The sequence below is a fragment of the Glycine max genome, chromosome 15 (genome assembly GCF_000004515.6).
Source record: "Glycine max cultivar Williams 82 chromosome 15, Glycine_max_v4.0, whole genome shotgun sequence".
NCBI lineage: Eukaryota > Viridiplantae > Streptophyta > Magnoliopsida > Fabales > Fabaceae > Glycine > Glycine max.
Window position 1 is genome coordinate 27,008,876 of NC_038251.2, and position 15,814 is coordinate 27,024,689.

At 38.8% G+C, this 15,814-nt stretch overlaps 1 protein-coding gene and 1 non-coding gene across 2 annotated transcripts; one reads left to right on the forward strand and one right to left on the reverse strand.

The window, feature by feature from the left end:
• Positions 1–491: 491 nt before the first annotated feature.
• On the forward strand, positions 492–13,940 carry LOC112999605 (uncharacterized; the record flags this gene model as incomplete). Its single annotated transcript, XM_026125926.1, has 5 exons — positions 492–1,052; positions 2,207–3,451; positions 3,605–3,661; positions 3,983–5,242; positions 13,929–13,940. Coding segments are annotated over 5 exons (3,135 nt in total), but the record flags the coding sequence as incomplete, so codon positions are not given.
• Positions 13,941–15,288: 1,348 nt separating this feature from the next.
• LOC112999706 (small nucleolar RNA R71) lies at positions 15,289–15,395 on the reverse strand. Its single transcript, XR_003264914.1, has one exon. It is a non-coding gene; the product is annotated as a small nucleolar RNA R71 (small nucleolar RNA).
• Positions 15,396–15,814: the final 419 nt, after the last annotated feature.

A 15,814-nucleotide genomic window follows, 5' to 3' on the forward strand; every position in this document is an offset into this window, starting at 1 on the left:
AGAGACTGTGAGTCTCTTGTTGTAAAGAATCTCTAAGCACAAAGGAAGGGTTGTCCTTGTGTGTTTAGAACTTGTAAAAGGAATTTACAAGTTAGTGGAACTCTCAAGCGGGTTGCTTGGGGACTGGACGTAGGCACAAGGGTGTGGCCGAACCAGTATAAAACTGAGTTTGCATTTTCTCTTCCCTTAATCTCCTTTATTTATTATTGCTTTATATTCATAATTCAAGTTGCCTCATTTGAATTAATATTTAAGAAGATTGTCATTAAGGGAATTCATAACTTAAGTAAAAAGTAAGATAGATTTTTAATTAGGAGAAAAGTTTGGAATATCTTAATTCAACCCCCCCCCCCCCCTTCTTAAGATATCTGAGGCCACTTGTCTAACAAGTGGTATCAGAGCTTCATTCTTGTACAAAGTTTAGAAGCTTCAAGAAAAAGATGGCCTCAGCAAATTCCTTATTTCCAGAAGGGAATTCTATCAATAGACCTCCAATCTTTAATGGAGAGGGTTACCACTACTGGAAAACCCGAATGCAAATTTTTATCGAGGCAATAGATCTAAATATCTGGGAAGCCATTGAAATAGGGCCTTATATACCCACCACAGTAGAAAGAGTTTCAATAGATGGTAGTTCATCAAGTGAAAGCATAACCATAGAAAAACCTAGAGATAGATGGTCTGAAGAGGATAGAAAACGATTACAATACAACCTAAAAGCCAAAAACATAATAACATCTGCCCTAGGAATGGATGAATATTTCAGAGTTTCAAATTGCAAGAGTGCTAAGGAAATGTGGGACACTCTTCGATTAACACATGAAGGAACTACAGATGTTAAAAGATCTAGGATAAATGCACTAACTCATGAGTATGAATTATTTAGAATGAATACAAATGAAAATATTCAGAGTATGCAAAAGAGATTTACACATATAGTAAATCATCTAGCAGCCTTAGGCAAAGAATTTCAAAATGAAGATCTTATAAACAAGGTGCTAAGATGTTTAAGTAGAGAATGGCAACCCAAAGTAACGGCTATTTCTGAATCAAGAGATTTGTCTAACATGTCTCTTGCCACTTTATTTGGTAAGTTGCAGGAACGCGAGATGGAACTATTGAGATTGCACCAAAATGAAGAAAATGACAAGAAAAAGAAAGGAATTGCTCTTAAAGCATCATCCTCAATTCAAGAAGAAAGTGATCAGGATAATGATGCAGATGATGATGATGATCTAAGTTTCTTTGTAAAAAGGTTCAACAAATTTCTTAAAGTAAGAGGAAATCAGAGGCGACCAAATTTTAAATCAAAGAGAAGGACAGAAAATTCATCCTCTACTCTAAAATGCTTTGAATGCAATCAACCTGGACATCTGAGGGTTGATTGTCCCATCTTCAAGAAAAAGATGGAAAAATCTGAAAAGAAAAATCATAGTGAGAAGAAACTAAAGAAAGCATACATCACATGGGATGAAAATGATTTGGAATCCTCTGATGATTCTGAAAATGAAGAGATAAATCTTTGCCTTATGGCAAAAAGTTACGAAAGTGATGAAGAGGTAACATCTTCAAACAACTTATCTATTTCTTTTGATGAATTGCAAGATGCATTTGCTGATTTGCATAAAGAATCAATTAAACTTGCAAAATTAGTTTCATCATCAAAGAAAACAATTTCAAATTTAGAAAATGAAATTTCAAAATTAAACAAAGAATTAGATCTTCTTAGAAATGAAGTTTCAATCTCTAAAACAAATGAAAAAGTTAATATCTCCACTATAAATGACAAGAAAATAACAGATTCTTGTAGTTGTTGTGATAAATATGTAAAAGAAATTAAAGAGTTAAAAAATTCACTTGCAAAATTTTCATATAGTAGAAATAATTTAGATGTTATATTAAGTAAACAAAGATATGTGTCTAATAAAAATGGACTAGGGTATAAATCTGAAAAACTACAAAAGGTTCATAAAAACTTTTCCACTTCCACACAAAAATGTAATTCTAATTCTATCACTTGTTTTTACTGTGGAAGAAGAGGACATGGCATATCAACTTGCTACTTCAAGAAAAATTACAGTAATATTAAAATGATATGGGTCCCAAAAGGATCCTCAGTTAATACTAACATGCAAGGACCCAATAAAATTTGGGTACCTAAGTCAAAAACTTGATTATGCAGGTATCTTTGAGAAAGAAGTGGTACATAGATAGCGGATGCTCAAAACATATGACTGGAGATGCATCAAATTTTACACACATATCTCCAAAGAAAAGCGGGCATGTAACATATGGTGACAACAACAAAGGTAGAATTCTTGGAGTGGGTAAAATAGGTACAAATTCTTCAAACTCCATTGAAAATGTTCTACTTGTTGAAGGTCTTAAGCATAGCCTGCTTAGCGTTAGTCAACTATGTGACAAAGGCTATCTAGTATCATTTGATTCTCAGAAATGTCTTATAGAACATAAGCATGACATTGATATAAAGCATGTAGGACATAGAGTCAATAATGTTTACATGATAGACTTAAGCATAAAACAAGAAAACAATCATTGCTTTCTTAGTAAAGATGATGATCCATGGTTATGGCATAAAAGAATTGCTCACATAAACATGGATCACTTAAATAAATTAATTTCAAAGGATTTAGTAGTTGGTTTGCCTAAATTGAAATTTGAAAAAGATAAATTATGCGATGCATGTCAAAAGGGCAAACAAACAAGAGTCTCATTCAAATCTAAAAATGTTGTTTCAACCACTCGACCATTACAGTTATTGCATATGGATCTATTTGGTCCATCTAGAACCATGAGTTTTGGAGGAAATTACTATGCTTTAGTTATAGTTGATGATTTCTCTAGATATACTTGGACATTATTTATTACACATAAAAGTGATTCATTCCATGCATTTAGGAAACTTGCTAAAGTCATACAAAACAAGAAAAATCTCAAGATTGCATCCATTAGAAGTGATCATGGGGGTGAATTTGAAAATAAAGATTTTGAATTATTTTGTGATGAACATGGTATTGAACATAATTTTTCTGCACCAAGAACTCCACAACAAAATGGAGTTGTTGAGAGGAAAAATAGGTCATTGGAAGAAATTGCAAGAACTTTATTAAATGATACTTCTCTTCCAAAGTATTTTTGGGCTGAAGCTGTCAATACTGCATGTTACATCATGAATAGAGCCTTGATAAGACCTATTTTAAAGAAAACCCCATATGAGTTATTTAACGGTAGAAAACCTAATATTTCTCATCTACATGTTTTTGGGTGCAAGTGCTTTGTACTTAATAATGGTAAAGATAATCTAGGAAAATTCGATGCAAAATCTGATGAAGGCATTTTTCTTGGATATTCTTTACAAAGCAAAGCATATAGAATATATAATAAGAGAACTATGAATATAGAGGAATCCATTCATGTCACCTTTGATGAATCTAATGTTATATTGTCAACAAAGAATATGCTAGATGACATTGCAGATTCTTTAGAACATATGAACATTCATGAACAAGATTCTAAAGGAAATGACAAAGGAAACAATGAAGATCCTCCAGAAGAAGGCAAATCCAATGATGCACTCCCAAGAGAATGGAAAACTTCAAGAGATCATCCCCTCGACAATATTATTGGTGATATCTCAAAAGGGGTAACAACTAGACATTCTCTTAAAGATTTATGCAATAATATGGCTTTTGTATCTATGATTGAACCTAAAAATATAAAAGAAGCCATAGTAGATGATAATTGGATCATTGCCATGCAAGAAGAACTAAACCAATTTGAAAGAAACAATGTATGGAAACTAGTAGAAAAACCTGAAAATTATCCTGTCATTGGAACAAAATGGGTTTTTAGAAATAAATTAGATGAACATGGGATAATTATTAGAAATAAAGCTAGATTAGTAGCAAAAGGGTATAATCAAGAAGAGGGGATAGACTATGAAGAAACATATGCTCCTGTTGCAAGATTAGAGGCCATTAGAATGCTTTTGGCATATGCATCCATAATGAACTTTAAACTTTATCAAATGGATGTTAAGAGTGCCTTTTTAAATGGCTTAATTCAAGAAGAGGTATATGTTGAACAACCCCCTGGTTTTGAAATTTCTGATAAACCAAACCATGTTTATAAATTACAAAAGGCTCTTTATGGTTTGAAACAAGCCCCTAGGGCATGGTATGAACGATTAAGTAATTTTCTTCTTGAAAAAGAATTCTCCAGAGGTAAAGTGGATACCACATTATTCATAAAGAGAAGGCATAATGATATTTTGTTGGTTCAAATATATGTTGATGATATAATTTTTGGATCCACTAATGATTCATTGTGTAAGGAGTTTTCCCTTGATATGCAAAGTGAATTTGAAATGTCAATGATGGGAGAACTAAAGTACTTTCTGGGATTACAAATCAAGCAAACTCAAGAAGGTATATTCATCAATCAATCCAAATACTGCAAGGAATTGATCAAAAGATTTGGGATGGATAGTGCAAAACACATGTCTACACCGATGAGCACTAATTGTTACTTAGATAAAGATGAATCTGGTCAGTCTATAGACATAAAACAATATCGAGGTATGATCGGATCTCTTCTTTATTTATCTGCTAGTAGACCTGATATTATGTTTAGTGTATGTATGTGTGCTAGGTTTCAATCCAACCCCAAACAATCACATCTAAGTGCAGTAAAGAGAATCATGAGATATCTATTAGGAACAATCAATTTAGGATTATGGTATCCTAAGAATTCAACATGTAACTTAATAGGATATTCTGATTCTGATTTTGCCGGATCTAAAACTGATAGAAAAAGTACAAGTGGAACTTGTCAATTTATTGGATCGGCTCTTGTCTCATGGCATAGTAAGAAACAAAACAATGTTGCTTTATCTACTGCTGAAGCGGAGTATATCTCTGCCGGTAGTTGTTGTGCACAAATTTTATGGATGAAGCAACAATTATCTGACTATGGCATCATTCTTGATCGCATACCTATTAAGTGTGATAATACTAGTGCCATAAATCTATCCAAAAACCCAGTTCAACATTCAAGAACTAAACACATAGAGATTAGACACCACTTTCTTAGAGATCATGTCTTAAAGGGAGATTGTGTATTAGAATTTGTTGATACTAAGAATCAACTTGCTGATATTTTCACTAAACCTCTCCCCAAGGAAGTGTTTTTCTCTATTAGAAGAGAATTAGGTCTCTTAGATGTAAGAGATTTAGAAAAATAGGAATTGATTGGTTGATTGATTGGTTGATTGATTGGTTGATTTACTTTTTACCTTTTGATTGTAGATTATTTTGGTTGATCTTGTTTGAATTCTTGTTTTTATGATAGAATTTATGATTTCTTGTGTATATAGTAATTGAATGATTGAATTTAGTGTATTAGTAGTGAAAATTAGACATATAGGATGTATTTGAGCATAAATATAGATATTCTCTTAGAAACTAGCCTAGGATAGGCTCTGGTAATCGATTACCCATCAGTGTAATCGATTACACATGAACAGGCAGCCTGTAATCGATTACAACATCCTGTAATCGATTACCAGAAGGCTTATTGGGCCTGTAATCGATTACCAATACCTGTAATTGATTACAATGCGTCATCTTCTATAAATACTCACGAAATCGGAGCTCGTGCGCAGCCAAAGCTTCCTCCACGTTTTCCTCCATACCTAGAACTTCAAACCTTCGATTCTCACTCGATTCTTCACCAAATCACGTCCCGTAAAGCCCAATCTTCCTCTTTTTCACTCCTCTTTCACTTCCACCGATCAAAATCCAGAAAAACTTCATCAAATGGCAGAGCCATCAAAGAAGAGAAAGGGATCATCTTCCACCGCCACCGCTGCTGCCCATCGCCGTCACGGCCCATCCGGAGCACCCACAGCACCTATTCCTCCTTCTTTGTCATCTCCAAGATCATCAACACTGTTTTCATCCGATGATCAACGTCTACGGTACCTTTCTCAGTTTTCTTCTAGAATAATCTTAGACCCTAAGTACCTAGACGTAGAGTTCTTTAATGATGAAACGTTTGATTGCTATCAAGTGTTTCAAAATTCTGGTCTTGTTGATTTCATGTCATTTAAATTGCCATATTATCCTGAACTTGTAAAGGTCTTCTACTGCAATTTAAAAATTCAGGATGGTATTATTATGTCTGAGGTGCATGGTACTTCTATGGTCATTGATCAGTCACTTTTCTTTTCTTTGACTCATTTACCCAGTCAAGGTGCACCTTTTGAGGGCACCATTGTTGATGACTGGAAATTCGATTATTCGAGTCATGATGCTCGTCGCATGGTCTGCAATGATCAAGCTGACATGACCGGTAGATTGTTGGCCGGGTCATTAACTTTTGATAATCGCATCATGCATTATATCATTGTTAGAATTTTGCTACCTCGGTCTTCAAATTTAGCACAAGCCTCTGAGGAGGATTTGATTCTTATGTGGGCTTTTCTAACCGGTCGTCAGATCGACTGGGCCCATTTGGTTCGGTACCGAATGCATAAGGCATTACGGGCCAATGCACCTCTTCCTTATCCACATTTGATTACTCTGTTTTTGCGTCATTTTCAAATTCCGCTTGATGATGAACCCTTTGTTCAAGTCAAGCGTTCCTTTGCAATTGGTGCTGGTGCAGTGACCTCCTTTGGGTATCGTAAAGATCGGAATGGACAATGGCTGAAGAAGGATGCACTCCCTCCTCAAGATGAACGTACTCCTTCACCTCCTCCTCAACGTGAGGATTCCGCTCTCATGAATGAAGTCCTCTCCGAATTACGGGGTCTTCGTTCGTATGTTGGTGACCGCTTTGACTCGTTAGATTCACGCTTTGCCGGTATGGACATTCGTCTTACACAGCTTGAAGAGGATGTCGGATACATTCGTCAGAGTTTCGATCTTCCACCACCTCCTCCGTCTTCTTAGATTTTAGATTCTGAATATTTATCTTTTATAAGCCGTGTATTTTGGCTTTTAGTTTCTTAGAATTTACATTATTATGCTAAGTACTTTGCTTATTTATCTTGTGTTTTTAAATTTCAGTCTTGGATATTTTGTGGTTGTTGACATTTTATGTTATTTGAATTCTGGTTTGATTATTTCTTGATTATGAGTTTGGCTTATTGTCTTTAATACTCTGATACTTATATCTTGCTACTTCATTGTTATAACTGTGTTGATTTCCGAGTTCTTTGGCTTTTTGATGTTGCCAAAGGGGGAGAAAAAGGTTGTAGCAAAAGCTTAAGAAAAAGCTTAACAAACTTAGAAATCAAGTGATCATGTATTCCGCAATATAGGGGGAGAAAAACGGATGCACATTTTATCTATATACAATTGTTTGTTGCTTGCTTGAATCTTGATTTCAGGTATTGTATTGTCATCATCAAAAAGGGGGAGATTGTAAATGCAATTGGCTTTGATGTTTTGATGATGATCATGATGATGTGTTGCAATTGATGCAAATGGGCTTTTCAAGATTAAAATTCAAGACAATACTTCAAGATTACAAGGCACAACATCAAGATGATCACTAGAATATTAGGAAGGGAATTCCTAATTGAATTAGCAAAGGTTTGGCCAAGTAATTTAAAATAAAAAGTGTTTTTCAAAGGTTTTACTCTCTGGTAATCGATTACCAGAGGATGTAATCGATTACCAGTGGCCAAATACGTTTTATAACAGCTATAAAAATTTGAATTCAAAATTTTAGACTGTGTAATCGATTACACAATTTTGGTAATCGATTACCAGCAGTTAGTAAACGTTTTAATTCAAATTTTAAAAGATGTAATCGATTACACAATTACTGTAATCGATTACCAGACAGGAATTTCAGAAAAATAATTTCAAGAGTCACAACTTTTCAAAGGCTTTACTCATGACCACCAATGGTCTATATATATGTGACTTAAACACGAAATTGCTTAGAGATTTTCAGAACAACAAAGTGTTTATCCTCTCAAAAAGCAATTTCATTTTATCCTCTTAAAGAATTCCTTGGCCAATTCAATTGCAATTCATTAAGGAATTAATTGAGTGCTCAATCTGTAAAATCCATCTCTTTCTAGAGAGATTTGTTCCTCTTCTTCTTCTCATTCTCTAAGGGATTAAGAGACTGTGAGTCTCTTGTTGTAAAGAATCTCTAAGCACAAAGGAAGGGTTGTCCTTGTGTGTTTAGAACTTGTAAAAGGAATTTACAAGTTAGTGGAACTCTCAAGCGGGTTGCTTGGGGACTGGACGTAGGCACAAGGGTGTGGCCGAACCAGTATAAAACTGAGTTTGCATTTTCTCTTCCCTTAATCTCCTTTATTTATTATTGCTTTATATTCATAATTCAAGTTGCTTCATTTGAATTAATATTTAAGAAGATTGTCATTAAGGGAATTCATAACTTAAGTAAAAAGTAAGATAGATTTTTAATTAGGAGAAAAGTTTGGAATATCTTAATTCAACCCCCCCCCTTCTTAAGATATCTGAGGCCACTTGTCTAACACATAGCGGTCGTGTGTTTGCGCCTCCGGATCTACCAATCCAACCCGCGAACGTCAAGGGGAAAGGAAAAGTGGTGGAGGAATAAGATGGTGAAGCACCCCACGCTTCGAATAAAGATATTCCGGCGAAAGGTCTTCCGGAGAAAAAGGATGGTAAAAAGGAGGTTTCGCTAGAGGAAGCCAGTGAGTTCCTTCGTATAATTCAGCAGAGCGAATTCAAGGTTATTGAACAGCTCAACAAAACTCCGGCCAAGGTCTCGCTGTTGGAGTTACTCGTGAGCTCCGAGCCTCATCGGGCTCTGCTAGTAAAAGTTCTGAACGAGGCCCATGTGGCCCAAGACATCTCGGTAGAAGGTTTCGGAGGGCTGGTCAATAATATCACTACCAACAACTATCTCGCCTTCGCCGAAGAAGAAATCCCCGCCGAGGGGAGAGGGCATAATAAAGCTTTGCACGTATCAGTCAAGTGTATGGACCATATCGTAGCCAAAGTGCTCATCGATAATGGTTCCAGTTTAAACGTGATGCCTAAGAGCACTTTGGAGAAATTACCATTCAATGCCTCCCACTTAAAGCCGAGTTCAATGGTGGTTCGTGCCTTCGACGACACCCGCCGAGAGGTTAGGGGAGAGATCGATCTCCCAGTACAGATAGGCCCTCACACCTGTCAAGTTACTTTCCAAATAATGGATATTAACCCCCCCTACAGCTGTCTGTTGGGGCGCTCGTGGATCCACTCAGTGGGAGTTGTTCCCTCTACACTCCACCAAAAGTTGAAATTCGTAGTGGAAGGGCATCTGGTCATCGTATCAGGCGAGGAAGACATCTTGGTGAGCTGCCCATCCTCTATGCCTTATGTGGAAGCCGCAAAGGAGTCATTAGAAACCGCTTTCCAGTCTTTTGAGGTGGTAAGCATTTCCTCCGTGGACTCCTTCTCTGGGCAAGCTTGCCTGTCCGATGCAGCAGTAATGATGGCCCGAGTTATGTTGGGGAACGGTTACGAACCCGTAATGGGTTTAGGCAAAGACAACGGCGGCATAACTAGCCTGATAAATGCCAAAGGAAATCGTGGGAAGTATGTTTTAGGCTATAAGCCCACTCAGGCAGATGTAAAGGGAAGCATCATGGGAAGGAAGGGCGGTGGTCAAAGCTCGCGGTTGAGACAAGAAAGTGAAGGAAGCCCGCCCTGCCACATAAGTAGAAGCTTTATAAGCGCGGGTCTGGGAGACGAAGGTCAAGTGGTCGCAATATACGAAGATGATGTTCCGAGTACATTGGATTTGGTACGACCTTGCCCTCCTGATTTCCAGCTGGGGAATTGGCGAGTGGAGGAACCCCCCGGCATTTACGCAGCGAGCATAATGTAAACCTTTACGGTTTTAAAAGCTCTATAGTTGGGCCTAGGCTTTAGAGTTTTTCTTTTGGTTAAGGCTTTGTGTATTTTGTTTTTTAAATTTATAATACAATGATCTTTCTTCATCTGTTCCTACGTCTCTACCCATTCTCATCCATTTGCATGTTTACTTCTTTTCTGAAATGGCAGATCCGATGACGAGTCCCCCGAAGGTACTAATACCTGGGACCCGCCTATCAACTTCGAGCAAGAAACAAATCAAACGGAAGATGAAGGGAACGAGGATGTGGGACTTCCCCCAGAATTAGAAAGGATGGTCGCCCATGAGGACCAAGAAATGGGGCCTCATCAAGAAGAAACAAAACTAGTAGACTTGGGAATTGGCAGTGGAAAAAGGGAAGTAAAGATAGGCACAGGTATTACCGCACCTATCCGTGAAGAATTAATAATCCTGCTAAGGGACTACCAAGACATCTTTGCTTGGTCATACCAAGATATGCCCGGTTTGAGTTCTGACATTGTACAGCACCGATTACCTCTAAATCCCAAGTGTTCCCCGGTAAAGCAGAAACTAAGAAGGATGAAGCCCGAAACATCCTTGAAGATAAAAGAAGAAGTGAAGAAGCAATTTGACACTGGTTTTCTGGCCATCGCTCGGTATCCAGAATGGGTTGCCAACATTGTACCGGTCCTTAAGAAAGATGGGAAAGTACGAATGTGTGTGGATTATCGGGACCTGAATCGGGCCAGTCCCAAGGACAATTTTCCTTTGCCACACATCGATATCCTCGTGGATAACACGACCAATTTCGCTTTATTTTCCTTCATGGACGGATTCTCCGGTTACAATCAGATAAAGATGGCGCCAGAGGATATGGAAAAGACTACCTTCGTCACCCTGTGGGGGACGTTCTATTACAAGATGATGTCCTTTGGACTCAAGAATGCCGGGGCAACTTATCAACGAGCCATGGTAGCTTTGTTCCATGATATGATGCATCAAGAGATCGAGGTCTACGTGGACGACATAATTGCTAAATCTAAATCCGAGGAAGAACACCTTATCAACCTGCGGAAGTTGTTCGAAAGGCTTAAGAAATATCAATTAAGGTTGAACCCCGCCAAGTGTACCTTTGGGGTCAAATCAGGGAAATTGCTTGGTTTCATCGTGAGCCAGAAAGGAATAGAGGTAGACCCCGAAAAGGTGAAGGCCATCCTTGAGATGCCAGAACCCCGTACTGAGAGGCAACTCCAGGGCTTCCTGGGACGCTTGAATTATATTGCCAGATTCATATCGCAGCTCACCGCCATTTGTGAGCCGTTGTTCAAGGTCTTACGCAAAAACCAAACTGATCGCTGGAATGAGGATTGCCAAGAGGCTTTTGGAAGGATCAAGAAGTGCCTCATGAATCCTCCCGTGCTTATGCCACCAGTACCTGGAAGGCCTTTCATCTTGTACATGACTATCTTAGACGAGTCAATGGGGTGTATGCTGGGGCAACATGACGAATCCGGAAAGAAAGAGCGCGCTGTTTACTACCTAAGTAAGAAGTTCACGACCTGTGAAATGAATTACTCCTTGCTCGAAAGAACGTGTTGTGCTTTAGTATAGGCATCCCATCGCCTAAGGCAGTACATGCTGAGCCATACTACCTGGTTGATATCCAAGATGGACCCGGTTAAGTACATCTTTGAAAAGCCAGCTCTCACGGGACGAATCGCCCGGTGGCAAGTCCTACTATCCGAGTTTGATATAGTTTACGTCACCCAAAAGGCGATAAAAGGAAGCGCCTTAGCAGATTATTTGGCTCAACAGCCTCTTAACGACTATCAGCCCATGCATCCTGAATTCCCGGATGAGGACATCATGGCCTTGTTTGAGGAAAAATTGGACGAAGATCGGGACAAATGGACCGTATGGTTTGATGGAGCGTCAAACATTCTAGGCCGTGGCGTTGGGGCAGTATTGGTCTCTCCGGACAATCAATGTGTACCTTTCACAGCTAGGCTAGGATTCGACTGCACCAACAACATGGCCGAATATGAAGCATGTGCCCTGGCCGTCCAGGCAGCGATTGACTCCAATGTCAAACTACTCAAGGTGTACGGCGACTCAGCGTTGGTAATCCATCAGCTGAGAGGGGAATGGGAAACTAGAGATCCCAAGCTGATACCCTACAAAGCCTATATCAAGGAATTGGCTAAGACCTTTGATGAGATCTCCTTCCATCATGTTCCCCGCGAGGAAAATCAAATGGCGGATGCGCTTGCTACTTTGGCGTCTATGTTCCAGCTAACGCCGCACAGGGATCTACCCTACATTGAATTTTGGTGTCGTGGCAAACCCGCGCATTGTTGCCAAGTAGAAGAGGAACGGGACGGAAAGCCTTGGTATTTCGACATCAAGCAATATGTCGTAAGCAAAGAATACCCGCCAGAGATTGCCGACAATGATAAGAGGACATTGAGAAGGTTGGCAACCGGTTTCTTCATGAGCGGAAGCATACTGTATAAGAGAAATCACGACATGACACTCCTGCGGTGTGTGGATGCCAGGGAGGCAAATCACATGATCGAGGAAGTCCATGAGGGCTCGTTTGGAATGCACGCCAACGGGCATGCTATGGCCAGGAAGATCCTAAGAGCAGGTTATTACTGGCTTACCATGGAAAGTGATTGTTGTGTCCATGTGAGGAAATGCCACAAATGTCAAGCGTTCACAGATAATGTCAATGCTCCACCACATCCTCTGAATGTCATGTCCGCTGATGTGCCATCATTTTCTTCTATTTTCTAAACCCTTTTTGCACCATTTTAATTATTGATTGGTCTTAATTGTCAATTAATTAGGCAGTTTTATAATTTGGGCTCATTTAGCTAATTTGATGTTTTTAATCTAATTTCAGGAATTAATGAAACATTGGGCTTAATCCGGATTTTGGTTGTGGACTTGAAGAGGGCAAATAAAGCAGCGCTTACCTTAGTTAATTTCTAATTAGGAAATTTTGCAATTTTATTTTATGTTGTTCAGTGTTTATTTCGTTTTGGGCCAGAGTATTGTAATAGGGCCCAGTGACTTTGAGTGACTCTTTTTAAATAGCTACCTTGGGATTCGTGCAGGGCATTCTATTCTATTATGCTATTCATTATTCAGAGCTTTGTTTTAGGGTTTTTCGTTTTTCTGTTTTGCTGCTTCTGAGTTCGTAATGCAATTTTACGTTTTCTGCTTCTAATTAGAATTTCGTTCTTGCTTCTTCTTTTACTCTCATTTACGTTTCTGTTCCATTTTACATTCCTGTTCGTTTACGTTTCTGTTCATTTACGTTTCCATTCATTTACGTTTCTGCTTCATGTTTCAATTACGTTTTCTGTTTGAATACATGGAAGGCTAGATTTTCTGGTGTTGTTTCCTTTTGAGGACGAAGCCCAACTCTCTTTGAGGTTTCGCTTGTAATGTGGTTTCCTGGCAGTTTTCCCTTCACCAGTTATCCCAATTTCGTGAATATTAATCAGTGCACGCTTCGTGTTCGATTAATTGCCTCTGAGCCTAACTTGCGTTCATGCTTAATGGACGAAGGGCTAACTGGTGTATGTGGTGCCTAATCACGTATTGAAACCCCTAAGTTGATTTTCGCTTAGTAAATTGAAATAGGGTTGGATTAAGTGGTTGACTGTTAGGGACGAATTCTCCATAACCCAGGATAAGAGAGTGGCTTCTGAATCAGAGGAAACAACCCGTTTTTAATATTAGTAGTTTCGTATTCCATTTTATTTGTTCTGCTCTTTAATTACCAAACAACCAAACCCCCCCCCCCCCCATCGTTACTGTTACTGCAAGCATATTATGAACATTTGGCTTGTCACTGCTCGTTGGGAAACGACCTAGGATCACTTCCTAGTTACTGCATTTTCATGTTTATTTGATTCGGGTACGGCCTTGATCAAATTTGGCGCCGTTGCCGGGGAGCAGTGTCCAAAGGTTCATAACAGCTAGCTAGTGTTGTGTGTTTAATCCTTTCGTGTTTTAATTGTTAGTATGTGTGTTAGTGTTGATTAGTGTCCTGGTGTTTTGTTTAATGTGTGTTCTGTTTCAGTTTTACCATTAAGCGTTTCCCCTGTTTCAGTCTTGGGTGTTTTGCTGTGAAGATTGTGCTTGAAAACAGAGTAGTAGTAGAAATCAGCTTGCGGCAAAAACAGAGTAGTAGTAGAAATCAGCTAGAGACGGATTTTAGCGACCACCCATGCTGAATTATTTGAGATTTTTTGTTTTAGTAGCTAGGGTTGTTATTTTTGGCTGAATTTTTTTGTGGTAACTTCTTTTAATCCATATTTTGTGGGAAAAATAGCTAAAGCCTTTAGTTTGGTCAGATTTGAAAGTTCCAAAAAAGTAGCAAATTTTGTGTTTGTCAAAACTTCAAACGGCCATAACTTTTGCTCCGGTTATCAGAATCGCAATTATTATATATGCATTTGGGGTAGAAAAAATTTCCTACGCCGTGGCAGCCCGCCGTAGGCTGGCTGAGGTCTCCATCGTCCAAAAAAAGCGATTCTGTCAAAAGTTTTTTATTTTTCAAGTTTTATTCACTTATTTTTCTTAACTTACCATTTTTAGCTTTCATAGTTAGACTTTGAATTTTTGTCTGAAATTTTTTGTGATATCTTCTCATCATTTTATAAGGTTGCTCACAAAATTTCAAGTCATTTGGATATCATTTGAGGGTAGCTGTAGTTCAAACCTACACCTTTATTTACATGACAAGGCAACTAGTTGTGTGCATGCTGAATGCAGTGTAAGACTAGAGGCAATCCATCTGACTTACAACCCTTTGATCCTGAGATAGATAGGACATTTCATAGATTAGTTAGGCGTCATTTTATACCTTTTGATCATTCTGAGCATTCCATAACTGGTGAATCTGTGCATTCTGTTATTGGTGATTTTGAACATCCTGATCTTGAGCATTATAATTTTGAGCATTCTGATTCTGAGCATTTTGATTTTGCACATTCTCAGAACATGGCACAACCTCCACCTCGTGAGAGGACTCTAAGGGAAATGGCTGCACCTGATTTCACCTATGAAAGCTTGTGCATCCAATACCCTGATGAGGATGTCCCATATGTTCTTAAAACTGGACTGATTCATTTGCTTCCAAAGTTTCATGGCCTTGCAGGTGAAGACCCGCACAAACATTTGAAAGAATTTCACATTGTTTGCTCCACCATGAAACCCCCAGATGTCCAAGAGGATCACATATTTCTGAAGGCTTTTCCTCACTCATTAGAGGGAGTGGCAAAGGACTGGCTGTATTACCTTGCTCCAAGGTCCATCACGAGCTGGGATGACCTTAAGAGAGTATTCTTAGAAAAAATTTTCCCTGCTTCCAGGACCACAGCCATCAGGAAGGATATCTCAGGTATTAGACAACTCAGTGGAGAGAGCCTGTATGAGTACTGGGAGAGATTTAAGAAACTATGTGCCAGTTGCCCCCACCATCAGATTTCAGAACAGCTTCTTCTCCAATACTTTTATGAAGGACTCAGTAATATGGAGAGAAGTATGATAGATGCTGCCAGTGGTGGAGCCCTTGGAGACATGACTCCTGCTGAAGCCAGAAATTTAATTGAGAAGATGGCCTCCAACTCCCAGCAGTTTAGTGCCAGAAATGATGCCATAGTCATTAGAGGAGTGCATGAGGTAGCTACAAACCCATCTGCATCATCTGAAACTAAGAAGCTTGAAGGCAAACTGGATGCGTTGGTCAACTTGGTAACCCAGCTGGCCTTGAATCAGAAATCTGTACCTGTCGCAAGGGTTTGTGGTTTGTGCTCCTCTGCTGACCACCATACAGACCTTTGCCCTTCCATGCAGCAACCTGGAGCAATTGAACAGCCTGAAGCTTATGCAGCAAATATATACA